This window comes from Condylura cristata, unplaced genomic scaffold (assembly GCF_000260355.1).
Source record: "Condylura cristata isolate star-nosed mole 26May11 unplaced genomic scaffold, ConCri1.0 scaffold00007, whole genome shotgun sequence".
In the NCBI taxonomy this organism is placed as follows: domain Eukaryota; kingdom Metazoa; phylum Chordata; class Mammalia; order Eulipotyphla; family Talpidae; genus Condylura; species Condylura cristata.
The window spans coordinates 32,741,530-32,767,501 of NW_004567108.1; the positions used below are offsets into that span (position 1 = coordinate 32,741,530).

The window sequence follows — 25,972 nt, forward strand, 5'->3', positions numbered from 1 at the left end:
GTTTTCTAGGGTTGCCCCAGCAGTCCAGCCAACTGGGGGGCTTACACAACAGATATGTGTGTTCTCCGTGTTGGGGAAGCAGAAGTCTCACACACGGTGCTGGCAGGCCGGCTTCTTTGGAGGGAACATGAAAGAATGTTTCAGACCTCTCTCCTAGCTTCTCATGGTAGTCTGGCAATTTTTGGCATTCCTTGGTTTGTAGATGCATCGTGTGGTCGCTGCCCTCGTCTTCATGTGGTTTTCTTCCAGTGCACATATCTATGCCCAAATTTCCCTTCACACAGTGATACAGGCCACATTGGATTAGAGGCCCTCAACTAATTATATCTGCAATGACCCGATTTCCAAATAATGTCCATGTTCTGGAGTTTAGGATTTTAATTTATGAATAGGAGAGAGGGAATACTTAAGTCAGCTCTCTTTTTCTTCCCCCAGAATATCTAGTTTTAATAATGTGAAGATTCTTATGGTCACCTAGCTTCTGGGGTTTGTTTGTTTGCATTACTGAGGTAACATGGGTTTATAATACTATATATGATTCACAGGTATAGGATCATACCTCTTCAGATGTATGTTATCACACTACCCCACCACCAAGGAACCCACAATTCTGCTCTTAACAAGTGCTAAGTCCAAAATTATATCCCATTCCTCCCAGAGTTGACCATGACTGCTCCATGGCTAGAATCTAACCAAGGTTGTGGAATTCACCCTGGCTACCTGTCCTTGCCTGCTTTGAGATTGTGGAGCCCCACTAGGATGCCCTAGAGCCACAAGGCCACCAAATTTTGATAGGGTGACCTGCCACTGGACTTACGCCCATGGGTTGATTCTACTCCTGCTACAGAGGAGGCAAAATCAGGCATGTCTTATGGGGTGAGACGCAGCAACTAACCAGAGCCCCACTGATGGTTTTCTTTGTTTACTGGATACCCGGTTTAGCACATATTCTGTTCTGCAGACTGTATTGAAAGACAAGCCTGTCACTAAGGTCAGCTGAAGAGGCAAAACTGCATAAGCAAAGTGTCACTAAAACAATGGTTTTTAGTCAGTTTCTCATTTCAGCATTCTCTTCTTAAAGATATAAAGACTTTCTCCCTAACAGTCTGATTTTTTCCATCTGCTTGATTCCTGCAGTGAAGTCTTAACCTTATGTTTGTTTATACTCATGGATCGTTGCTATGGGAATGGTTAAAAGATAGCAAATTTCAATACTACCTTCAAAGCATCCTGAAAGATATGAGGAAATAGGCAGCATAACTATGTGCTCTTAGCTAAACACACATCTCCCATTATTAGCAAAAGCAAAGGAGGAGAGTTCAGAGGAATAAGGGATACATAAATATTTAAGTATATGTCAAATGGTCCCCAAGATAGGTCTCCTCTTACCCACAGAATAAGCATTAGAATACAGGAAGTGGCCTCCCAGGAGGATGAGTAGTTGTGATTCACAAATGGAAGAATGCTTTGTGTTGAAGAAACACGGTGCCTCAGGGACCTTGTTGAGAGTTTGAGCTGGTTCTAGAGGTGGTTGGCTTGCTTGCTGGCTCCCTCTGGCCTACTTGATGGCATCCCTGACATCCCAGGAAAATGTCCTAGAGTACACAGCCTGACTCCAAGGGCTCTGTGGGGAGAGGAGGCACTGACTTGCCCAGCAGGGTGGTGATATTTTCTATTGTTCCTGAGGAGAGGCAGGGACATATCACAAAGAGAAAAGCTATGTTCTTCATTTTTTATGAGAAAGACTACTGTAAAATAATTAAATAAGCTACCCTTACATCAGGTATTATTTTTGGAAAACACAGGGGCTTAGTATCCTGGCCAGAGCTCTAGACGTGCGAGTATTTGAAGTGAAATTACTATCATTGTTTCACTTCATTGTTATCAACCTATCAACCTATATATTTATGGTTTTAAAGTAAACATCAATTCTTTGGTAATTTTTTTCTTATTACCTTTTAGATAAAAATATATACTCTGGAAGAACATGATATTTTATCTGTTTGGGTTGAAAAGCATGTGGAAAGACCAGCACACTTGGCTTATCATCTGTTATCTGACTTTACCAAGAGGCCTTTGTGGGACCCCCACTACATGTAAGACAAATTAAATTTTTTTCTTAAGCAAACTTGACTTGACATCAAATAAATGCTTACCTCTTCATTTCAGTACCTCTCCACTGCTCAACATAGGACTCGTTTTTTATTAACTAAAGAATATTTTAAAAGTTTGTTCTACATAGGAACTGTATCAGATACTATTAGCAATAAAACAGTAAGAATTATAATTGTCATCTATATTAAAAGGACAAATATAGTTGATAAGTTGACCATCTCTGTCAGCATACCAATGCTTCTTCAAGCCTGGTATTATTCCTATTTAACAAAGTAGGGGTTCCAAGACTGCCAAAATTTGCACACACAGTAAAGGAATAGAACCAGAACTGGAAATCAGGTCTACCAGTTTCTTAATTCCACACTCTTGTACTGCAATATATAATTTTGTTGTCCTTCAGGAAGTGACTGTCTAAGTGTCCTCCCCCCTTCCCACCCTTGATATTTAATTAGGAGATCCCTCCTTTTCTGTGAAGCAGCACACTCTGATGAGAAGCTGAGAGGCTGTATGAATACTGAGGTAAAAGGCAGCCTCTCCTTTCTCCATGATCAAGTCCATTTCTGTCAGTCTCATCTCTTACTATAGTTACTTCCAGTCTCCTGCATCCCTAATTCAATCTCCTCCACACCCCTCATTTCCTAGAATTCTGAGCTATGTACTTTATCAATTGCACTGACAAGGTCTGACTGCACTCAGGCTACTCCCCTTCCTCCAAGGAGTCTAGCTCCTGGACTACAGCACTCATGGCCTCTAGACACCTTGCTAAAAGGAACGGATTGGTAAGAAGAGCTTCCTATTATATTAAGTATTATTGCTTACTTCTCAGTGAGGTACAGGTTCCTCTTTAAAATATTTAAACCTCACAAATGATTAATATAATAAACAATCTAATACATGAGGCATCTCTCTAGGGTCATTTGTTACATTTGCATAGACACTAGAATGAGAAGTCCTGGCTAACACTATCACAATAAAACATACATACTCCTCCATGAAGAGGACTTTTTTGCATCAATATTTGTAGTTATTTACATATAAAGCTTTTAGCAAGAGCAATGCCTGAATTTTGGTATTCTTTTTTTTTTTTTTAAAGATTTTTATTTATTCGTACAGAACTGGGGTACAGGCCAGAGATGCGGAGGGTGAGAGGGTTCACCAGAGACAGAGCGGGGAGCAGAACAGGCAGATCGACTAAGCACACTGCTGAGGGGAGCAGCGGGCGGGTCAGGAGAGGTCTGCCACGCCATGTGGTCACCTCCAGGGCAGGCGGGGATCGAACTCATGCGGAAGCGGCTCCAATTTCTCAGTGCAGTGCCCCAACCCGCTGCGCCACCAGGGAGGGCCAATTTTGGTATTCTTTTAAAATATTTTTCCACTACTTTATGCATCACCTGACATTTCTGCCATATTGAACTTGAATGATGAGTGAATTCTACTGAATTGTCTTTTCTTATGCACCTACTATAGCTTAGACAATATGGCGAATGTTTTCATTTAATACTCACAATAACCCCATAGTATTGTTATCTACTTTTTACAGATGAAAAAATAAAAGTAACTTGCCCAACATAACATTACTGCTAAATGGTAATCTTGATATCAAAGGGGAAGTTATTTGACTCCAGACAGAGTGTTCTTAGCAATATACCATACTTATTTTCCTAAGAGTCAGTTTTTGATTCTTCATGGGATTCACTTGTCTTCAAAATATTACATGATTCTAGACAAAAATAATTGTGTGGAAAATAGCTAAATACTTTCCTGTGAAGTGTTGAAGACAATGATCTTTGAAGCTGATAGCCACTGTTCTATCACAGGCAGAAATATCCCTCTTAACCAAACAGCAGTCTTTATTATGTGAGCAGAAGGGTGAATGTGGAGCCAATAATGAAGTGAAGAAAATGAAAGAATTAAGTGATTGTTCTAGTGTGCAGAAATGTGCAGCCTTTCTTTCAATGTTCTGTTTACACAGGTCCTGTGAGGTCATAGACTGTGTGAGTGAAGATAATCAGATATATCACATCATCTGTCCTAATGTGAATGATGAAAAACCCAAAGACTTGGTAGTGCTTGTATCACGAAGAAGACCTATCAAAGATGGGTGAGTATATGAATTCAAGTATTACAGCAATGTTTCATAATATAGAGTGGGAAAAAGTTAAGAAAACAAGGAAGTCAATGTAGACATTTCTAGTCTTGAATGATGTTCACCTGTTTTTTTTCTACATGGGTCCTTAGTTATCATTTTGAAAGAAAAAGAAACAACTGACACAAGCTATGCAACTTCTATCGACTGACAAACTCCGGATAGAAAAGGAAAAGCTCTGAAAACTCAGAATTTCCACTGCTAACTTATGTTACGACCTCCCTTTATTGTATAAGCATAATATCAAAATATTCTGAGCAACCATCAGTTTACAACTGGATTGCGTTAGCCTCATACGGCGGCTACCTGGTCCAGGCAAGCTGCCCCAGGGCGGCAAATCCCTCTGTCTCCTGAGACAAAAGGCAAGCCCCAGGAGAAATAAGACCCCAGGGCATAAAAACTCCTGGGAAACTCCCTTGGTTTCTTTAAATAAAAAGCAAATCTCAGATAAGACTTCCAAGGCATAAGGACTCATGGACAATTTGTAACCTTGTTTACACAGGTGTTGTTTAATACACATCTGTACAACTTTCTCTTAATTTACTCCTTTTTAAAACAAGCACTACTCTCTGCTAGCTTTAAAAAAAGCCATTAGCTTTTCTTTAGACATCACTGATAACACTGCTAACACAATTTATTGCTTCCCTAAGACCCGTAATAACCTGTTGTTAACAAGCTCATCCTTTCCCAGACCCCTCTTCCCTTGAGTTATAGCCAAACATCTGTATACATGACAATTATCACAAAAATGTATTATTTAGTATACCATAAAATGTTAAGAAAAAATGCTTTGTTCCGCTTGTCCTTGAGAATGTTTATGACAATTTATGGTGATCTCTCATTAACTTAGCCTATGCATTATTACAACTAACTACTTGCTACACAGTATAAATAAAGACCTGCTGAAGGAATGAGCAGGAAGACTTGCACCCAACTCTGACTCCCGTGTCTAACTCACACCTGCTCCCCTCTCCCCTTTCAGAATCTCCACTTCCCATGCCTTCCCACCTTAGGGCCCTGCCTGTCTCGCCTCTGGACACCTTGATAGTTGGGGCCGGTCCCCAGCAAACAACAATCGTTATTAAGCACCAGCCATTCATAAAGTGCCAAAGGCCTGACGTAGCTCCTTATCTTTTGCTCCATGCCCATTATTAGTAAAAACACACTGAAAGTTGAGTAAAGCATCAGGAATAGGTTAAGAAAATACAAATATTTGATTGTACTAGACTTATAAAATGGCTAGATGCCAGCTAGGGCTATGGATCAGGGTCGGTCTGTGACTTCTCCATGGGCACTGGGCTTCTTGTGCACAGTGTCTAGGTTCTAAGGGGCAATGCCGCCAGTAGTCAAGGAAGCAAGAAGTGGAAGCTGCCAGGATAGTTGAGGTCTACACCTGGAAATGGCTAAAGTATTTACTATGTCAAAGCTGGGCCACAGAACATTCATGTACTCTGTATAAATAAATTCACATACATACACACAAATAACACATACTCACATATTCATGTATATTAACGTACTTGGATATTAACACACTTGGATGTTCAGGGTCCTGATATTTATTATGGCAAAAGATACTAGAAATAAACTGAAGGGTCATCTTAGAAATTATGGTAAGGTCAATATTACAGTTGTACCATCATTAAAAAGGGTAAAATAGCCAGAGGTACTAATATAGAAATACCTCCAAGGATTTAATGTTAAATGAAAAATCAAAATGCAGACCCAGTATTCATAAATTGATTATATTTCTGTGGAAGTCAGTATGTATGTATTTTCTTACATTAGTTTATGGAAGGTACAGGTGTGGAGGAATAAATAACAAAATGTTTCAGTGATCATACTAGGATGGAAATGGATACTGCTTAGGGTAGACTGAGGAACACTTCTATTGTTAGTCTGTAGGATTCTCTATAGTTTGGTAGTTCTTTAAGTTAATGCTTTTTTTTTTAAATTAAAAAAAGGGGAGAGACTAGAATTATAACACATTAGGGTACAATAAAACCAGTTTGCCTGTAACTTTGTAGAATTATGCCAAGTGTATTGAATCTCAGGCATAACACACCAATGGCCTTCATTTCCTCTGCCGGACTATAGTGATTATTTTCTAATACATGCCACTCAGCTCGAAGATCGAGGTCTCAGAGGTTCATTTCTGCTAACATAGTTATATTGCATTAAATCTAGGAATTAGGTTTCTAACAACTCTTCACTTCTCAAAAGAATTTAGAAAATATCCTTTTATCTTTTAGTAACATTTTCACAGTGGCAATGAAGTCAATTATTCTGCCGTCAGTCCCACCTTCTCCACGGTACATCAGAAGTGAAATCACATGTGCTGGATTTCTCATCCATGCTATTGACAGCAGTTCATGCACTGTAAGTTTGATGAAACATCTGCAGATTAATTTGCTCCTACAGACATTGAAAAATCATTTCTCCTAATTTCCACACTAAGGGAACCCTATGGTCATCCTTTCAGAGCCATTCCAGAAGGTCCCCCAGAAGATCAGGGTCATAACTTCCCCCCATCCCCGCACAAGATTCAGATCCCCCTTTGAAAACGCTCCAAGTCAGTAAGAAATTAAAATATTGTATTTTCTTTTGAAACAGGTGTCTTACTTTAACCAGATTTCTGCTAGCATCTTTCCTTACTTTGCTGGAAATCTTGGTGGCTGGTCAAAGTCCATTGAAGAGACAGCAACCTCCTGTATACAATTTATAGAGAATACTGCTCATGATGGGTTAATAAGAACATTTTGAATGATAAACTTCCAATTGCCATAATTTGATTTCTCACTTTTTTCAACAAGAACCCTTAGCCTTGACACTTGCAAGCTTTTGGGACAAAAAATAATTTGATCAGCCTAAGCCAAATACAGCTAGGAGGAGGTTAAGAAACAAACGGCATCTCAAATCAAGTAACAGTGATTTGGGCAAGAATTAAAGAGCTAAGAATTATTTTTGATCATCTTCCAAAAGGAATAGATAATTGCCATATGCAATCTTATGTGTTCTGTAAAATGGTAGAAATTTGGCTTAAATGATCATAAACCTTTTAAGGTTGCAGAGGTAAAATGTACTCTGTTCAAAATTTTTTAAGATTTAATAAAATCAAAAAGGTAATTTGGTGGCACAAGGAGTTAAGTCTCAGCACTATGAAGCTATCCACAGCCAGTGACGCATGAGTTCAATCATGGCACAGCAGACCTCTCTTGTTTTACCCTCTGCTCCCCTCAGCAGTGCTTTTTTGGTCAATCTGCCTCTTCTGCTCCCCTCTCCATCTCTGGTAAATGAATCCTCTCTCACAGACACCCCCACCCCCACCTCACTCCTCTGGCCTACACCCCAGCTCTTATAGCATAATAAATAAAATAAATCTTTTTAAAAATATAAACTGAGTGATTAATAGTGTAAGTTGTTCCCTGTCCAGCAGGTATCTGTATGTCAGGAGCATCTGACAAGATTTATTACATGTTTTAGAGTTTTAAATTAGGAAGACATTAAAATATAATGGGAACCAATCAATTTTAATAATAGGACCTACTTTACCAGTGTCATTTAACATATATTCAAGGTAGCCAAGCAATTTAGTATCTATTGCTATATATTCACACACACAAAGTATCTGCAAAATGTGATATTGCAGAGAAAGAGAATATTAACTGAGCTCTTCTTTCATAGTCATTACAGTAGCACTTTATTCTTTAGCTTTCAACATTCATTATTCTAACCCGTGATTTGTCTTGACTCATATGACAAAACAGTATCTGTCAAGTTAGCCTCATCTGTAGACATGTCTAAAATATTGAAGAACTTCTTCCTTCAAGTTTAAAGCATTTAAGAGGTTGGGCACATCCTGCTGTTAGTTTGTCAAATTTCTAACTCTGCTCCCACTGCCTGTCTGCTCCACCCAATCACTCACTCAAGTCTAGGTCTAACTAATTATTTTCATTAGATTCTCAGTAGCTATGAATTTTCGTGAACTTTGGACTGTGCTCCAATTTTAACAATACATTTATATGTAATAATAATCATGGGTATGTAGAAAAATCCACTACATTCCAGAAGGAGAAAGATTTTTGAGACTATTTTTAAGTTTTTTTTTATGATGAAAAAATGAGTAGTAAAGGGATGAAATTATGCTAAAATTGTATAAGCTAAAATTTCAGAGCACTCATATAATTAAGACATTTTCAATAGTAGTCTGTCTTACATCTTTGAATTTATAGTTTTTAAATATTTTCCTGAACAGTAATAGAAACATTGTGAGATTGACTGAAAAGAGTAATTTTAGCTGGATGACTTTTAGAGATAGGGATGTTGCCCACTCTAATTTATAATAAAGGCAAAGTCTATACTTGCACAGATCAACCTGGACACCACGAGCCATATGTAGCTGTTACAATTGAAGTTAAGTAAAATCTAAAAATCAGTTCTTCAGATCACATGTGGTTAAGTGACTACCATAATGGATAGTGACCATTAACACCATCACAGAAGATTCTTTAGTGTTGATCTGTTTGTTTTGTTCCAGAATCCTAAACACCAAAGGACCTATTATTTTCCCATTTTCACTTATTGTCATACTAAACAATCCTTCCTATCTTTCTAAAGTTCTTATGAACAAAAACACATAGGGCTCACCCACCTGACTGTTTCTTGGTTCAGTCAACATGGTCTACATTAAAGTACTCATCTTGGAACTCCTGGACCAAAGAAGCTTCAAAAAATGTGACACAGGAAAAGACAGCAATACACTCAAGTTCTACTTAGGACATCCCAAGAAGCTAAAATCTACTGCCTGAAACGATGCCATAATAGCCTAGGCCTTACTGTTACCAATTCAGCAATGACCCTTAGGTTTGCATTTCTTTCTTACTGGAAATATATCTGACCATACTTTCATTCTCTTGATAAATATTTGAGATCCCACTTTATGCTAGACATTCCTAGGCAACATGGATTCAGTAAGGAAGAGAAGCCTATTGATCAGAATATTAGGAGATGAGAATTATGTGGAAAATAAGATAGGGTTAATATGAGTGCAGGGGAGGCAGTAGAGGTGTTGCTTAGTGGGATGGTCCGGGAAGGCTTCATGGAGGGACAATTGAGAAAAATCCCTGCAGGCACAGAGGCTGAGCCATGGTGATCTCTAGTTGCAGTGCATTTCCTGCTCAGCACGGGAATGCTTCTGATGTTTTCTGGGAGGTAAAAAACAAAAAAAAAAAACAAAAAAAAACAGAGAAACTAGAAATGCCAGAATAGAGTGAGAGATAACTAAGGGCACCTAAATTAAAGATAGCCTTTCTCTGCTATCTTTGGTGGTCAACCTTTAAGCAAATATGACTGGTTCTTTGCTCCCTAAAAATTAAGTCAAGGCCCTCCCTGGTGGCGCAGCGGGTTAAAGCACTGCACTGAGAAGCTAAAGCCACTTCCGCATGAGTTCGAATTCCGCCTGCCCCGGAGGAGACCACATGGCGTGGCAGACCTCTCCTGACCCGCCCGCTGCTCCCCTCAGCAGTGTACTTCGTTGATCTGCCTGTTCTGCTCCCCACTCTGTCTCTGGTGAAGTCTCTCACTGCCCCTGAGTCTCTGGCCTGTACCCCAGTTCTGTATGTACAAATAAATGCTATTGAAAAAAAAAAAAATTAAGTCAAGCTTCAGATTTTTCCCTTTGGAGTATCAAAATATCTTAAGGAACACTCGAGATTTCATGACTTTCTTGATGGTAAGAGTTTTCAAATGCTTCTAGCAGGACTAAACTTTTTGATTATGGAAAGAAAGTGATTTCTATTAATTCTTCCTGGATTTAATGTAATTGGGTTTCTAATCTGTATTCAGTTTTCTCTTTTGAAAGAAGAAATATAGTGGGAAAATGTGAAAACTGAATATTGTTTACTCTTTTACTCAAACACCTCTAAAAGAAATAAAACCAGTGTATTTTTATATTGTCCTCTCTCATTGTTCTATTCACATTTTTCATGGCATATCTCAAAGATAATCTTGAAATTTTTTATTGGTAAACTGATGAGTATTTTTGAAAATATATGTTGAACAATATATGCTAAGGAATAAATATGATTCTAAATTATTAAAATGGAAACTAGTAAGTCCTTTTTGATTTACTTCAGACATTTAGAGGTATTAAAATATTGGGACAGGCAGTTTCATGGGCCCAGATGGGCTGCACATACTAGTTACATAGCAACTAAGAAGTTAAAGGTGACCACACACTGGTCTAACTACTCACTTCTGGTGGAGGGGACTTAACTTGACTGCTGCTTGCTAAAGTGTTTCCAACTCCCTCACAGAGTGCTAAGTCCTGGGCTCCGCAGCTCTGACACAAATCTAGTAAGTCTACAGCAGCCGCCAGGGTCCTCATGACTCCTTCTGGGACTTGGGAGGAAAGGGAAGCAACACAATATTGCTTGCTTTGAATAGTACCGTCCTTTGTCTCAAAACCAGGAGAAGTGAATTCTTCTGTCAACATCCATGAAACAACAGCAAGCTAACTCACTGGCTTACTAAGAATCTCAGACCCTTCACAGTTCTTGGCAGTAACCCACCTTTAGATTCAAAAGTCAGAAAAATATCAGATTACAAATGTTTTCCTTCCTTTATACTTTATACCCTACAAAATTACTGCTGCCACCTTTCCCTTCCTCATTTTGTGCCCTTTTTAGGGACATTTGAAAACAGATTGAAGTTAGTGTCACTATGATTTCCATAGCTCATTACCCCTTAGGCCCTCCCTTCTTCCCTTACCAGGCTTTGATTCCACGGTCCTTCATTACAGAATCACCCCCTGGAAAACACCCATATCACTCATCTTTCATTCAGCTGGTCTGCAAAATCACAAACTTGGTTAAATAATTCAAAATGTCTCACCCATGTGAATGGAACATCTGAAAACTGTGTACTGTTCTCACTTAAAATTTCTAACCACAAATTTCAACAGCATTCAGGACACTGATAATCCTACTACATTTTCTTACAGGGTTACTATTCACACAGCTTCCTCTTCTTTCAACTTCTCATGTCTCCTCCAGCTCAGGAATCTCAGAAAATACTTTGACAAAATATAGATGATTAGGTAGGAGTCTTCACATATGCTCATCTATGCATCTTCCACATCCCTCCGCCTCTTCTATTATAATGGATGAAACATCCCTATTCCTGCCAAAGAATAATTTCTTTTACTTTCTCTAGGGCTTCAATTCTTCCTTTGCTTCAGGAATTTCTTTGCTTCCAGTAGAATAAGTTTCCATAACCATGATTACACTAACTTAGGGTACCGTCCATGGCCACTCTCTGTTGAATGCACAGTCTCTGGGCTTCAAAAGTCATCTACCTGACAATGACCCCCAAATCTATGTCTCTAGTCCAAATTTCTCCAATTTATTATTTCCACTAATAATCACTTCAAAGTCAGTATTTCCAACACATTTTTTTCTACCACCCTTCCTTCCGTAACTCCCCAGAACTCCACCTGCCCCTTCAGTAAATCTGATCAGCTTTAATCTGCATAGAATCAGAACCTGACCCGTTTTAGCCACCTCCACCACTTCCACCCTATTGTGAATAATCTCTCATCTGGCTTATAACCTTTTTGTTCTGTTCCTCCCTTCAGCTTAGTAATCATCTCATTTCTCCTCAAAAGTCATGAATAATTTAGTATCACATAAAGTACCACACAATGTTCTACAAGGCTATGTGGTACATGAGATTATTTTTCAGAAATGTTCACTTCCCCAACACCATCCCCATGTCCATGAGTGGAGTGTACTATCCTACCTCTTCTGTGAGTTTGAATGTGTGACTCATCCAGGGAACATTGGCAGGCATAATGTAACCAAAGACTTGAAAAGTGTTTTGCAAACACATCCATGCCACTGTCATGAGTAAAATATATGGAGATTAACCTGCTGGTCCCAGAAAGTAAGTCTTACAGACCCAGAACTCCTTAACCTAAATCCAGCTTAGAATGGCCAATTTCAAGCCAAACATTGTATGGGTGTGAGAACAGACTCCACTGAGATTAGCAGAGCTATTCAGGTAAGCCTAGCCTCTGACTCACAAGCATGAGCTAAATAAGGGCTTGTTATTGTATGCTTCCAAGACACTGTCACTGCTACACTGTCGGAATTAACTGGTAGAGCCTATAAGATATGACCCCTGCTAACTATCTGATCTTCTCCAAGTTTCTCCTTCATTCTTTTCCAGTCATATTGGCCTTTTGCTTTTCAACTACAACTGGCATGTTCCTTTCTCACTAACTGCATTTACACTTGCATTTCACATCAAGATAATAGGGCTTACTCCTTCAACTGTCTGGTTTTTACTCAAATATCTTCTAAAACTTTTTAAAGCCTCCTTTCTAAATGGAAATCCTCTCTCCCTGACGCCCAAGAACTTCCTCTCCACTTTTATTTAATACTGATAATCTAACATATATATTTTATCTATTTTTTTTCTGCCATCCCTAATTAGAATGAAAGTTTTGTAGAGGTATGACTTCTGTTTTATTCATTGTTATAGACTCAATATTAGTCTATTGTCTGGCATGTAATATGTATTTTTTTAACGTCTTCCCCAATTTAAAGTTAAAATTTGTTATGTATATCTTGTCTTTGCAAGACTATAAAGAATTTGAAATACTTAATCCACTCTCCTATATTATAGTCTACCACTACCCACAAATTACACATTACTTTTAATCTTTTAAGTCTTTGTTTATCTATGTATATGCTAATGTATGTGCTTTCTATTCTTCCTTGCATCTTAGACCTTATATATGATAAGACTGCTTTTGCCCAAAACATTTAGTTTTAGTAAGTAGCTATTGGTAGTATTCTATTTACCTTCTAATTACTTTATCTGTCCCTCATTCTTTAAATATAGTTTCATGTAATTCTGTATTGAAAATTATTTTCTCTTAGTATATTGAAGATTTCTGCTTGCTTTCATTGTTGCTTTAGAAAAGCAGTGAATTTTTTCTTTTCTTGTAGGTAAGGTCTTTTCTATATGAATTCTTTTAAATCTATTTTTTTGTGTTTAAAGTACATGTAATACTTTTACTGAAAAGATGTTTAACATCTTTTCTGAAAACTATTTTCATTTTTGTTGACATTCTAGTCCTTATATACATAAACAGAGTCAATCATAGGGTTGCAAGCCATAATTGGTGCTCAACACAATGATCCACTCCCACAAAATGCAGTACTAGCCTAAGAAACCTTATTTACCAATGCAATGTAAATAGCAAAATAGTTCAATAGTTTATATAACTGCTTTCTCATGTATAATAGAGGCTACACAGAAATAGCTGATAGTCTCTAAATCACAGAAGGCAGGTGACCCAAAATAAAAAACTTGTGCTTTCCAAAACTTTCCAGTTACCCCAAAGTAGGACAAAAGAGGACCATGGTATACTTCAGAAGTCAAATTCTCACAAGCTTTTAGTCTTAGACATTGACACTACATTGCTGTTTATACATCACTAATATAAGCATTGGTTTCTCTGATATTCTTGCAATGTTATTTGTGACAAAACTTACAGAAAGAACTCTGCTTGCACCAAAGCAAGGTAGGAAAAAAAGGTTACCATGTGACAGCAAGAGCCTAACCTGTTTACACTGAAGGTTTTACAGTACACTGTCACAACTAATTGTGTTTACCTTTCTGTTTAACAAACTTGGGATATGTTAAGTTTCTTGAAGGATAGTAACAAATGCTCATTGATATAGGAAAATTCCTGGCCCTTTTTTGAAAATACTGTTTCTTCCTTATTCTATTATAAATCTGCAAGCTTATCTCAATTCATTGTCCAGGAGTAAAGGAGACTATATATGTCCATGTCCCTCTGTAATATAGTTGAATTTATTTTACAGTTCCTATTCTGTTCGCTTGCCTTGTCATATCAACAATTACATTTTCAGTTCTTTAAGTTTCAGTTGATTACTTTTCAAATCTGGTGGTTGCTGTTTTAATAGCCTCCTGTTCCTTGCTCAACTCTTCAATGTTTCTGATTTCTTTGTCAAGCATACTTATTTATATACGATATTTGATCATTCCAAAATATTTGTAGGGCTAATTTTCCTGTTATTGCTACTGCTGTTATTCATGATGTCTAATCTTCTTGTGTAAGTTTGTTCTACCAAGAAGTATAGCCCCTTGAACTTTGTGATTTGTTTGAAGTATAGATTAGAGCTGCAGAACAGATGACTACAAGTTTCTGCCAGTTGCTAGCAGAGCACTTCTAAAATAAGGCAGTCAAAAATATTTTTTTTTAATGTTCATAGGAATATGTCACTTACCTGCTTTAAGCTTTCCTGTGAGGAAAACAGGCAAATCTACAGAGAATGAAAATAAATTAACGATTGCCACAGGCTGGGCTGGTAGGGTGTTCGTAAGGGTTGGGGTTAGGAAGCAGTGACTGATGATAGTAAGCATGTTTCTTTTGGGGGTAATGGAATGCTTTAAAACTAATTATAGTTTCTGCCTCTTCTTGGCTCAGCCCCTACAGTACCTGAAAATCCCAGCAGCTCACTGCTCTTCTAGTTGCTCCAACTAGTATAGCTACCGGCTGCAACTCTGGGGTCCAGCTCTGGAAACAAAGGTGGAACCAATCCCCTTCTTAGCAACAGCCTGGGCAGTGAAACTAAAGCCCAGCTGAGAGGCACCTCGAGAGCCCAACAGGGAATACTAGCTGTGAACCTGGCTCTGAGATTTCTGGGCATGAAAGGCCGCTGAGGCCCTTATAAGCTGTAGGTCTTTATAGGTTTTGCAGTGGAAGATCCTGAAAATCTTAAGACTTTTGGAGTTCAGAGAAAGAACTTTTGGGGGTAGAGGTGTGGGAGTGATTACTTTTTTTCTCCAAAGGTGAAAAGTAAATATTTATAGCTCCAATTGTCCAGGGCCTTCACGTGTTAATTTCAGGGGGAAAAATATTTGTAGCTTCACATTTCTAACTTGAGTGTATTTTGTAAATGGCACTAAAAATATATACAAAACTGCGTATGCGTATCTGTCATCTTTAAAAAGGAATGAAATCCTGATATATGCAAGGATGAGTGTTAACCTTAAACATACTATGCTAACTGAAATAAGCCAAGTACAAAGGACAGCTATTGTATGATTCCGTAGAGGTAAAATGTTGTTTGATCTTTGTATCAAGTGGTGGTAGGGAGGTGGAGAATGAGCAGTACTGTTTTAACAGGAACAGAGTTTCAGTATGGAGTGATAGAAGTTCTGAAGATGGAAAGGGATGGTTATGCAGTAAAGTGAATGTACCTAATGCCACTATACACTTAAAAATGGCGAAAGTAGTAAATTTTATGTTGTATTTTACTACAGCAGAAATTAACCTGGAAAAAAAAAAAAGGAACCAACCCCAAGAAGAATGGCACTAACAGTCTTGCATTTAAAAGTGTATAAAAAAATTAGACTTATCTTGCAGCTGACAAGTTTTAGATTCTCCAGAACCTTTTGCTTCTAATAGGACAGATGAAATGATTTGGGTATGTTTGGACTAAATGACCAAAGCAGTACTGCTGTCCTCTTCCAGATGCATGATCTGTGTTAACTCCAGTTAAACAGACTGAGCAGGATTCTGTCATGTTTTCCTGTCTCACTGAAAATAAAAGAACAGCTCCTATTAAGACTAGAAGTGGAGTTGTACAGAGAAGTGTTTTTTTCCTATTTGGTAAATATTTTGATTTGATGGCTCAGTAACTAATCACAGCTGTGTCCTTCACTTACAAATCTATCCAATCAGGTAAAATTTCAAATGAAATACACAATCCACTAGTCATTCCATTATACAAACAATGGAAGACTTAATGAAATATTACATATAAAGACTATGAATTCATCAAAGATGCTAATAAATCTCTGATTAGCATTCTAACTCTTATTATGGTGGCATTTGCTTCTTACCCTAATTTATCAAAAACATGAGCAAAATGCTAAGTTTGATAAACAATCAGTTGTGGGTCATCATTCTGATTGAAGACCTCAAACTGAATTTTGTCTAGAATATGCTCTTGAAAACCAAGAGCATACATTGAGATATGATTCAGTTTTAACCTTATTAATTTTGTGAGATTTTATGTCAAAACTGAAACAAAAATTTACAAATTCCTGTATTATCTTCACCAAAGAATCACATTTTTTGCATTTCCAAAAGGACTGTTACAGGGACACTAGTCGACAATGTCTAGTGCAAGTCAGAATTAGGTATTCAGAAGAACAAGAGCAATGAGTCTTTATTCAATATTTTAAAAATACAGATTTTTGTAATTTATAAATATCTATTATAATAATTATAAATCGATACTTTGCACCAAGAAAACAATATAACCAAAAATTCATTTCCAACTGCAAAAGCAGTTACTCTTAGTTTAAGGGTAGTTTATATTAATGCATAATTTTGTTAAGATGATTGTTACAATCAGGTTTATAAACACTTAGTTATACCTAAGTTCTATCTGTTGAAAAAAAGTTCTTTCAGAGAATCCAATTTAAAGATCTTCTATTTTCCTTCAGTGGTTTTCTCTAAACAGTGGGAAGTACTTCTGATGGACAAGGAACTCAAACTTTTGGACCACACCCAGATCAAACCGCTACTGACAATATAGGCCCAGGGAGGCCAGCTCCAACTTGCTCAGAATATAACAATGACATGGTAGTTAGCAATAGTACTAATGTTCAAAAGTTAACAACTTTAGGTGTTTTTGTTTTGGGTTTCTGTGGTTTAGGCAAATCCAAAATTTCTTCATGGTCTGCACTCATTCCTTGTGCCCAGCGACCAACTGTGACCATTCGATCTGTAGACAAATACAAGAGTCTGAATGTTAGAAAAACAGTAATCAAACACATCCACCTACACTGGTACTGGTTTAGCAAAGAGTCACGCAAATAATCACAAGATGAGAAGACTCCATCACTAAAGGAAAGTAGCATTTCTTTTAATTGATTATAACCCTTGATTTCAGAGTACCACAGGCAATTTCTCATCCCAATTAGGGAAATGCAGCAACTGCTTTGCAATGCATAAATTGATGAGAAAAGTCTTTCATTCTTTCCTGAGTTCATCATTATAGAGTCAATGAATTCCAAGAGTCTGTAAACAGCAAGACTTATGAAGCATCAGTTTTAAATGTGTTAAGAATCCACCTGTGAATTATACAACATCTGCCTATCAGTCTTGTCTGCTGGGAAGTGGCAATCCTCCCAGGAGGGAGAATTCAGATTCTACTTTATCATTCTCTGCCTACAGTGTAATGAAGACTTATCTTTTAGACTAGATTGTAAATGAGAATTCTTGGTTTTCAAATTTAAATGTTTTGAGTAAGAAATAAGAATGGGCAAACTTATTTATGTAATAATGTGACTATAAAAAAATAAAAAGAAATGTGTTTTCCCCTAAGAAGCACTATTGGGTTAGTAATACACAGTCCAGAAAGTCTTACTTTCTCTCATGCAGGATTATCATCATTCTCATCTATATAACTAATATAATTATGGTCTCCGCTTCCCAAAAAGTCTGCCATAAATATAGGACATAAGTGAAATTGTTGATGATCAAGGGTAGTATTCCATTAGGAAGAAAATATTACTGGTATATACACTGTGTAGGAAACATTTTTAATACTTTTGGCAGCTTTTGAAATTAACTCCGAATTCTTCAGGTACAGAGTATGTAAGAAGACACTCAATCATAGGAATATTGAAGGTTATTTTCATGTTTATTAACTCTAAAGAAATCAGTATTTTAACAGAATTAGCAGTTATTAAATTCTTGAGTTTGCAAATAAAAATGTTTATGAATAAGATGCTTTATAAAATCAAGGTGATCTAGAACATACTGAATACTTTCTTTTCCACCTGTGAAAATCATAGAAAAGCATAGAAACCAATGCTCAGTAGGTCAGTGCTATATCTACTGCTGACAGAAATGAGTTAAGTCCTCACTATACTAGGAGACCAGGGTACCTTAAAAACTGCAGTAACTGTGAATAGTTAATCACAAAATGCAGCAAAAAAACACAGCATAGAAAGTCCCTTTAAGTAGAGATCCAAATGTATTACCTGAATTCTGACTTTCAGGGCAATCTTTCTGAAAATGTTCCACAGAGCCACAAAATCTGCAACCACCACCTTATTAAAAGAAAAAAGGCACTGAAGATCTCTCATGCAAAGGACTTTTAATGTTTCATTAAAATAATCTTATTTGATTCTAACAGCCTTGCCTACATGAAAGAAGTGGGAAAAGGAGAAAGATGGAAGACACACACTTGTGTCCTGGAGCATCCAAAAGGCACCACAAAGAAACCTGGATCTTAGATAGAAAAAGAGTGTAAACTCTTGAAGCTGTAAGCAAAATTAGTATCCAGATACATTTTTCTGAGGAGGTTTATAGTTTTTATCAGATTTTCAAATGGCCAATAGCTAAAAAAATGGTTATGAATCCCTAGTCTACTGTATAAGTCAGATAAAGGTGAGCAGTTATGAAAAGAATGAATTAATTTTTAGTTTAGCACCTTTTATCTGCCAGGCATGCTAACTCTAGTAAATGCCTACTGACTACTTTTAAGTAACATTCCAAGAGTATGAATTACCACACATGGCTTTTAAAATGAGCGATTCACTTAGTGGTCAAACACTATTGTTCAGTGAGCAATCATGACCATACTCATAAAGTGACTTAGGAAAATGGCTTTATAGGGTATAATTCTTTGAACTATTCCCAGTGCAGCAATTTTTTTTTTTCAATAGTATCTTGTTCCAGTGCAGCAATTTTTTTTTAAAAGTATCTTGACTAATGGGCAAAGCTACATTTGCCCATTAGTCATGCTATCTGACCTATTGACCTGTATCCTTAAAATTATTGAACATTTTCCAGGCCCAGGCTTCTTTTCTGCTATATATGTCAAAGTGAAATACAAGAGGCACCTGAATATATTTTAATCCTCATAACTCTTCAAGATAAACCTAATTTGAAAATATAAGACACCACTGATTATAAGATGCATCATAATTTTATATACCTTTCAGGAAAAAAGAAAAATTTCCAATTATGTGGAACACACCATGGTTGAATATAGTCTGAACTCCAAAATGTGCATTTCAGAATTAATGAAACAGTTTTATCTCCATTTTACACATGAAGAAACTGATATGAGAGAAGTTAAATAAATTGGCCAAAGTCCCATAGCTAGTAAGTGGTGGTGCTGATTGCAAAAGCTACACTTTTTCACTGGACTTCTCCAAAAGACTCCAGGAGATGAATGAGAGCTGGCTAGAACCTGATGATAAAAGTCATCATGTTAACAAATGACTCAGTAACAGGTAACAGTCTCCTTAAAGTTTGGGATGTCACAGATTTTACTGTGGGAACTTAAAAGACATTAGCTAAGCAAAAAATTATCCATGCTATATCTAAGGAAAGCATTCAGAAACAAAAACTACTACAAATATCAAATAGCATGTATCAGCCCCGAAGGCCAAAATGGTAGTATACTAGTCTGAGATTATCTTCACAAAACTCTTGTTTTAATTGAAGTAACAACTGGTTTATAACATTGTTCTTTAGAGGTATAAGATCACCCCCTTAAGGCATAACACAACTTTTTAAATCTAGTATTAGTTTGAGATATAATCCCTTTGCATCTGCATATTTAAAAGTAGATATTTATAACATTCTCACAAAAGATGCTAAAGCACAAAATGTTTGAAATGCAGAGCTTAGTTTTTTTCCAACTTATTGTCTTATTTTATATATCTGCAGTATTCTGCTATCAACTCTTATTACATATGATTTGTATAAGAGTCTAGTACATAGAATAGAATTTGATAAAAATAAAAAAACTTAAGATTTTGCTACTTATTCAAGAATTTACTGAATTACAATCTTTACGGTTAATTCTGCATAACTTACCATTTTGACATATGTGGGTTAACAGATAGTACTCACCATCAGCATAAAGTCCTTTGGAATTCTCAGGACAAGATCTGGACAGGTGCCCCATTTCCCCACAAACAAAACATTTTGCAAAAGGAAATTCACCTATAAGATCAACAGTTCCGGTTAAGTAGTTATATTTATTTATAATATTTATAATATATATTCATGTTACATATATTGTATTTATTATATCTATATGTGTGTGTTACATATATAAATATTTCTAAGTACTCTGGATAGAAAATATATTTCTTTATATATTGCTAATATATAACTTAAAATTTAAACTCATATGCTTCAAAATATTAAGCAGCATACATATAAACAAACGCTGTCAACAAAAAAATTCCCCAGTTGCTCTTCAGTGACCACTTTCCCCAGTCGCCACACCAAAAGCTGACAGGGAAACAACATACCAAGAGCGGGGTCGACTTTAGCCTTGCACTTGGTTATTTCGTGCTCTGTGGATCCACAACGGTAACAGATTCCAGTGCCCATCTCTTGATTCTCAAGGGCAGCTGGGCAATCTGCAACCCCATGCCCGGGTTTTCTACAATGGAAACACAGCTGGGAAAACAAAATATGAGTTTCAACAATGCAAAAGTTGCAAGCTTTAGTAATTCTTATTATCAAAAATTCTTGAAAACATTTCTCATTTTAAAGGTTCCTACTTCTTCTTTTTAAGTCTCAATACTTTGTCTGTAGAAAAAAACAGTTTTACATGTTCCTAAACAATGAAATGTCATTTCCATTAGAAAGTCTCAGTGCTTTAAAAGACCCTCAATCCACAATCCATCAATCTTAGAAAAAAAAGTCCTAAAATGGCTTTGTAAAAGTTAACTGCTTAAAAGAATTAAGCAAATATGGAGTAATCATTTGACTAATGGAGATATCTATATTAGATTAACTGAGTTTTGTGCAGAACATACACATAATAAAAATTATCACTCAAAATTAGTATTAACACTTTGGGTCACATGATTTCACTTAAATTATGATTTCAATCATACATAACCAAGGGGTTCATACCAAAAAATATTTTCTTATTATATCATCCTTATTATCCAAAAATAGACAGCTTTCATTTTTAAAATACATACAGAATACATTTTAGAGGACAATTTATTTTGAGATGATTTAGTTCCAACATAAAACTGAATAATAGTTTGGTGCTTTCCATACTATCTATGATTTTTTTTTCTTTTTAACAATAAGGACATCAGTGTCATTATCATATACCAAGAGCATGTGATTTAAAACGGAAACGGTATATGTATTTCTTGGATTTTTAAATTAAGCATAAGCTTGTAAAAACAGCAAATTTAATGGTTAAAATAGAACATATAATTGCACAAAGTGCTTATGATTTGTAATTCTATTTTTTAAGAAAGTGTAGTAACTGGCAATAAATCCTGATTTTTCTGGAATATCCAGCTAGAAGACTTGGGAAAGTATATGCTATTTCATTCTTGCTTCTGACAGCTCAAAACCTAGGGCTCAGCAATACAGAAATAAACCCATAGCACCTAGACATTCCTGAGTACAAGTACAATTTGGGGAGGCAGGGAGCAATGGCTAGCTAGAGTCACAAAGACTTTAAACTGCTACTATTCTGCTCTGTTACTGACTGATGTGATCCTTACTAGACCTCCTTTCTATCCTCGGCTTTTCATGGAGAAAACCAAAAGAATATCGCTCCCAAGTAAAAAGACCACACAGATCAACCACCTTCTTTATTTTGATCTCTTTAAATGGCTGTTTAAAATAGGCTATTGGAAGGCTGGGGTGGAAGCTTATGTTTTAAAGAGAGCATATGTTTTAACCTCTGCTACTTGATGAGTGATTTTCAACAAGATACTTAACCTATCTGCACTTCAGTATTTTCTATCTATGATATGGGGATAACATCACCATCTTTGTTGTGTTATAATTAATTAGTAGAACAAGTGCCAGAGAGTTGAGAAAGAAATCCCAGTGTTAATACTGGCCCTCAAAAAGATACTTCATACATCTAGTACATAACAGTAATCACTCTGCTGAAATAAAAGATATATATGTGTGAAGAGTATAAATTTGTTTTCAGCCATTAAAGTAATGTTTTGGTAGAAGTGATAACCTTACCATTGCATTTTTCTTTGCTGCTTGTCTTTTTAATCGTCTTCCTTCCCGACGACTATCTTTCTTTAAAGCAACTGCTATTTCTTCCCTTACTTCCTGACTATCTGCTGCTATCACCTCCCGATTGTGAGCCTGCTGTGAGTTCTCTCTTAGGTATTCCATAAATCCATTCACATCTTCATTTAAGTATTCCTTTTTCTTTTTGTTCTTTCTGTGTTTAGCTTGGGGTGCATCATTTTTCAGGGACAGCTTATTGGCTTCAAAGTGTTTACTCTTTGGTGAGCTTTGGCTGTTTCCCTCAGAGGAACCCTTCTTCATGTCCTCCCATGATGTTGCAGATAAGGGTCTCCTGTTATTTGTGGTAGTAACTCGCGCCCACCTGGTCATAGCTGCATCAGAGGTACCTTATCAATCTTTAAGACAAATATGGCTGGATAGTCGTAGAAAAAAAAAATTAGAAAAAATAAGCTAAAGATATATGCTATATCACATATGCCTATGTACTAAAAGCATTAATTACTTAATTTTTTCACTTTAGATATATTTAACTGTATAATATGCTGCATAGATATGTCTGCATAAAAATCTAGCTCTTGCCAGAAAAGTTACTACACCAGTAAAACAACATAAAAGCGGGTATATAAGTACTTGCTTAAATGTGAACCATTTATTTTGAAAATTCAAATTGCATAGTAATCAGTGAATGAAGTTAATTCTTCCCAAATTCTGCAGTTTTCCCGGTCGTTTATTTTCCTATCTTTAAGTACCTGGGATACTTTCTCCCACTCTTCTCGCTTAGTCTACCAAATCAATGCAAACAATTTACAAAGCAAATCAGTATACAGAAATCGTGTCTTTTGAAGGGAAGCCAGTCATTACAACATTACCGGCAGGCTCTGATAAAGATACAAAAACAGTGTTACGGTTGACGTGAGACTTCTCTCTACGAGCCAGGGCGTAAATTAACTTCCATCCCAAAGATTTAAAATCTTCACTTGTTATTATCAAGTCGCCCTTTTCAGGGCAGCATCTGGGCACCAAGCCTGTGTTAAACTCTCAATCCCTGCCCTCTGAAACACCCCATCCACACAGCTGAGGGGCGGAGCCTATGGCGCCTAGCAACACGCCAAACCCCGCGACAGTCACAGAAAAGGGTCCAAGCCGCCCCAGAGGCGTGTTATCCTTCCCAGGCGGGTACGTGGGAAGGCCGACGCTCCGGGTACCAAGACGCCGGCGGCGCTGCCGCCTGGGACACGCCTCCGGAGCCCGCACTCCACCTGCGCTGGGGGGCTCCGGGGCCTCGCGGCCAGTCCGTCCGTACTCCGCGACTTCCCAGGGAACGCACTCGCGAACCCTACCCCTCGGAGCTGCACACGGACTCACGTCTCTCAGCCGTCCGGGGCTTCTTACCACGCACGAACCCTCCCTTACAACAAAGTCAGCGAGCCAGAGAAGACCGGGCGTCCGGCGTGGCGTCGGCTCTTCTGGCCGGATGCGCGACGTCCCTGAAACGCGTCACTTCCGGCGAGCCCAGCCGTGGCTGGCGGGAGCTGCTTTCGCAGCGGGGCGTTAGGGTCATGCGCAGAGCTGGTAAAAGGTGACTAAGTAATGCTTTTGGAGCGCTGATTCTTGAAATGCATTTCTCTGGCCACGGGAACACCAACATGAAGAGTACTCAATCACTGTGACTTAAAATGGACAGCTTAGAAGGAGAAGTGAGTGGGCTGGGAGATACTGGAGTGGTTTCCTCGAAAAGAGGATTTTGAATTTAAATAAAACTATGGTGAAATTGACTAAGGAGGTTGTTAAGGGTTGTCCAGGTTCAGGTAAAGTAAAGGTATTAACATAGTGGAAGTTCATCACTGTTAGAAAAATTTTAAATACCTTTGGTGAAAAATGGAGCCCTTCTGTTCTGTGGAAATGTAATGTGGTACACCCACTGTGGAAAACAGTATGGAGATTGCTCAAAAAGTTAAGGATGGCTCCACCCTATGAAGGTTATTTATTCAAAGACAATGAAAATACTAATTTGAAAAACCCTGCGTTTTTTTGCAGTTATTTATAATAGCCAACATATCAAACTACCTAAATGTCCTTCCGTGGATGAATGGATAGAGAAGTAAGGATACATGGAGGAATACTACCCAGTCATACAGAGAACGAAGTTTTGCTATTTTTGACATGTATGGAACATATGAATATATTAACTGAAATAAGTCAAATAGAAAAAGACAAATATGTTTTCATTTGTGAAATGTTAAATAGAATGACAAAAGCAGGGCCCTCCCTAGTGGCACAGTGGGCTGAAGTACACCATAAAGCTGTCTCTAGTCACTGCAGCACGAGTTCCATCCCCAGCCAGGGAACTGACCCACATGGCACAGCAGACCTCTCCTGACCTACCCGCTGCTCCCCTCAGCAGTGTATTCCAGTCAATCTGCCTGTTCTGCTTCCTCCTCTGTTTCTGGTGAAGCCCCTCACTCCACCCCCCTCAGCCTGTACTCCAGTTCCTGCATGCATAAATAGATAAATATTTTTTAAAATGACAAAAGCAAACTCCTAGATACAGAAAAGATTGATGGCTTCCAAAACAGAAGGGACGTTGGGAAAGGGTACAAAGAATGAAGGGGTTCAATTACATGGTGATGATAGCAACCAGACATTTGCTGGTGAGCTCAAAGCATATATAAATGTTGGATAATAATGTACACTTACATAATGTCATAAACTAATGTTATCTAAAAAGTTATTTGGTAATGGGCAGTGCCTGATGGTACTCCTGTTTGATGCTAATTCAACATTCAATGAAATACTGTACTTGTAGACAAAATATCTTTTTAAGAGGAAAATCCAAGTCTACTAAACAACTCATGTCCATGAAACCTCCCAAACAGCTATTCCTAGTGGATAAGATGGCACTATCACATCCACAGTTCACTAGGACCCTACTGCCATTCCCAGCAATGTGCTGATTCACTTTACCTCTTCTATACGTCTGTCCACTTATCTGCTACCTACCTTGTCCTGAATTACTGGCAGCTAGTCTGGGCTTCTGTTCTTGCTCCACTCCCTCAAATCTGTTTTCCATTTCTTCACCAAGTGAATTTTGAAGATGTAAATCAGATTGTTGCACATTTGACTTATAGCCTTTCATTTTCCCATAGTTCTATGGTGAAGTTCAAACTCCTTAACATGGCATTGAGTCCCTTCCTACTTACTAGCTTCACCTGTACAACTTCACCCTCTTCTTGGAGCTGCAAGCATACGAGCCTTCCTTCAGTTTTTCAAATGCCACATGTACCTCCAGACTGTACATGTGCTATTCTCTTTGTATTCTCTTTGATTCATTCATTTCTTTCACCTTTCAAGGCTTTCAACAGTTTATTCTCAAGTAAACCTTCCAAAATTGCTTTCCCTAAACTAAATCAATCCCCAGCTGTCATATCACAGCATCATATACTTCTTTACAATACTTTTTAAATCTGTAATTGCCAAATCAATCACATAGTTCTTTATTATATCTCCATTGCCTGGTATAGTTGATGCTCAGCATGATTTTGTTAACTATATAAAGAATAACTGTGTCACGATGCTTGTTAAAGCATCTATACCCTGCATACAGA

General features: G+C 37.4%; 2 protein-coding genes across 3 annotated transcripts in view; one reads left to right on the forward strand and one right to left on the reverse strand.

Moving 5' to 3' along the window:
• ACOT12 (acyl-CoA thioesterase 12) overlaps positions 1-7,178 on the forward strand; it is a 37,019-nt gene extending 29,841 nt beyond the window's left edge. Inside the window, exons 12-15 of the mRNA XM_004678165.2 lie at positions 1,963-2,096; positions 4,088-4,216; positions 6,514-6,640; positions 6,875-7,178. Coding sequence (XP_004678222.1) covers positions 1,963-2,096; positions 4,088-4,216; positions 6,514-6,640; positions 6,875-7,024 — 540 coding nt within the window. The 3' untranslated portion in view covers positions 7,025-7,178. The remainder of the gene's footprint in view (positions 1-1,962; positions 2,097-4,087; positions 4,217-6,513; positions 6,641-6,874) is intronic.
• Positions 7,179-16,599: 9,421 nt separating this feature from the next.
• On the reverse strand, positions 16,600-23,890 carry ZCCHC9 (zinc finger, CCHC domain containing 9). 2 transcript variants are annotated; one of them, XM_004678166.2, is made up of 6 exons: positions 23,733-23,890; positions 22,353-22,779; positions 20,648-20,798; positions 20,241-20,333; positions 18,356-18,424; positions 16,600-17,091 (listed from the first exon to the last, which is right to left on the reverse strand). In XM_004678166.2, the coding sequence occupies exons 2-6, from the start codon at positions 22,734-22,736 to the stop codon at positions 16,973-16,975; spliced, it is 816 nt and encodes a 271-aa protein (XP_004678223.1). In that variant the 5' UTR covers positions 22,737-22,779; positions 23,733-23,890; the 3' UTR covers positions 16,600-16,972. The 2 variants fall into 2 exon arrangements, with proteins under 2 accessions (XP_004678223.1, XP_012577175.1); XM_012721721.1 differs by lacking the exon at positions 23,733-23,890 and adding an exon at positions 23,627-23,644.
• Between the last annotated feature and the right edge of the window lie 2,082 nt (positions 23,891-25,972).

Bases quoted from the DNA above. Each gene is read 5' to 3' on its own strand.
- ZCCHC9 (XM_004678166.2), bottom strand. From the start codon at position 22,736: ATGACCAGGTGGGCGCGAGTTACTACCACAAATAACAGGAGACCCTTA. The intron at 20,334-20,647 runs GTATGTTGTTTC...TTGATCTTATAG, and splicing joins TAAAGTCGACCCCGCTCTTG to GTGAATTTCCTTTTGCAAAA. The intron at 18,425-20,240 runs GTGAGTACTATC...TCTTTTAATAAG, and splicing joins CAAAGGACTTTATGCTGATG to GTGGTGGTTGCAGATTTTGT.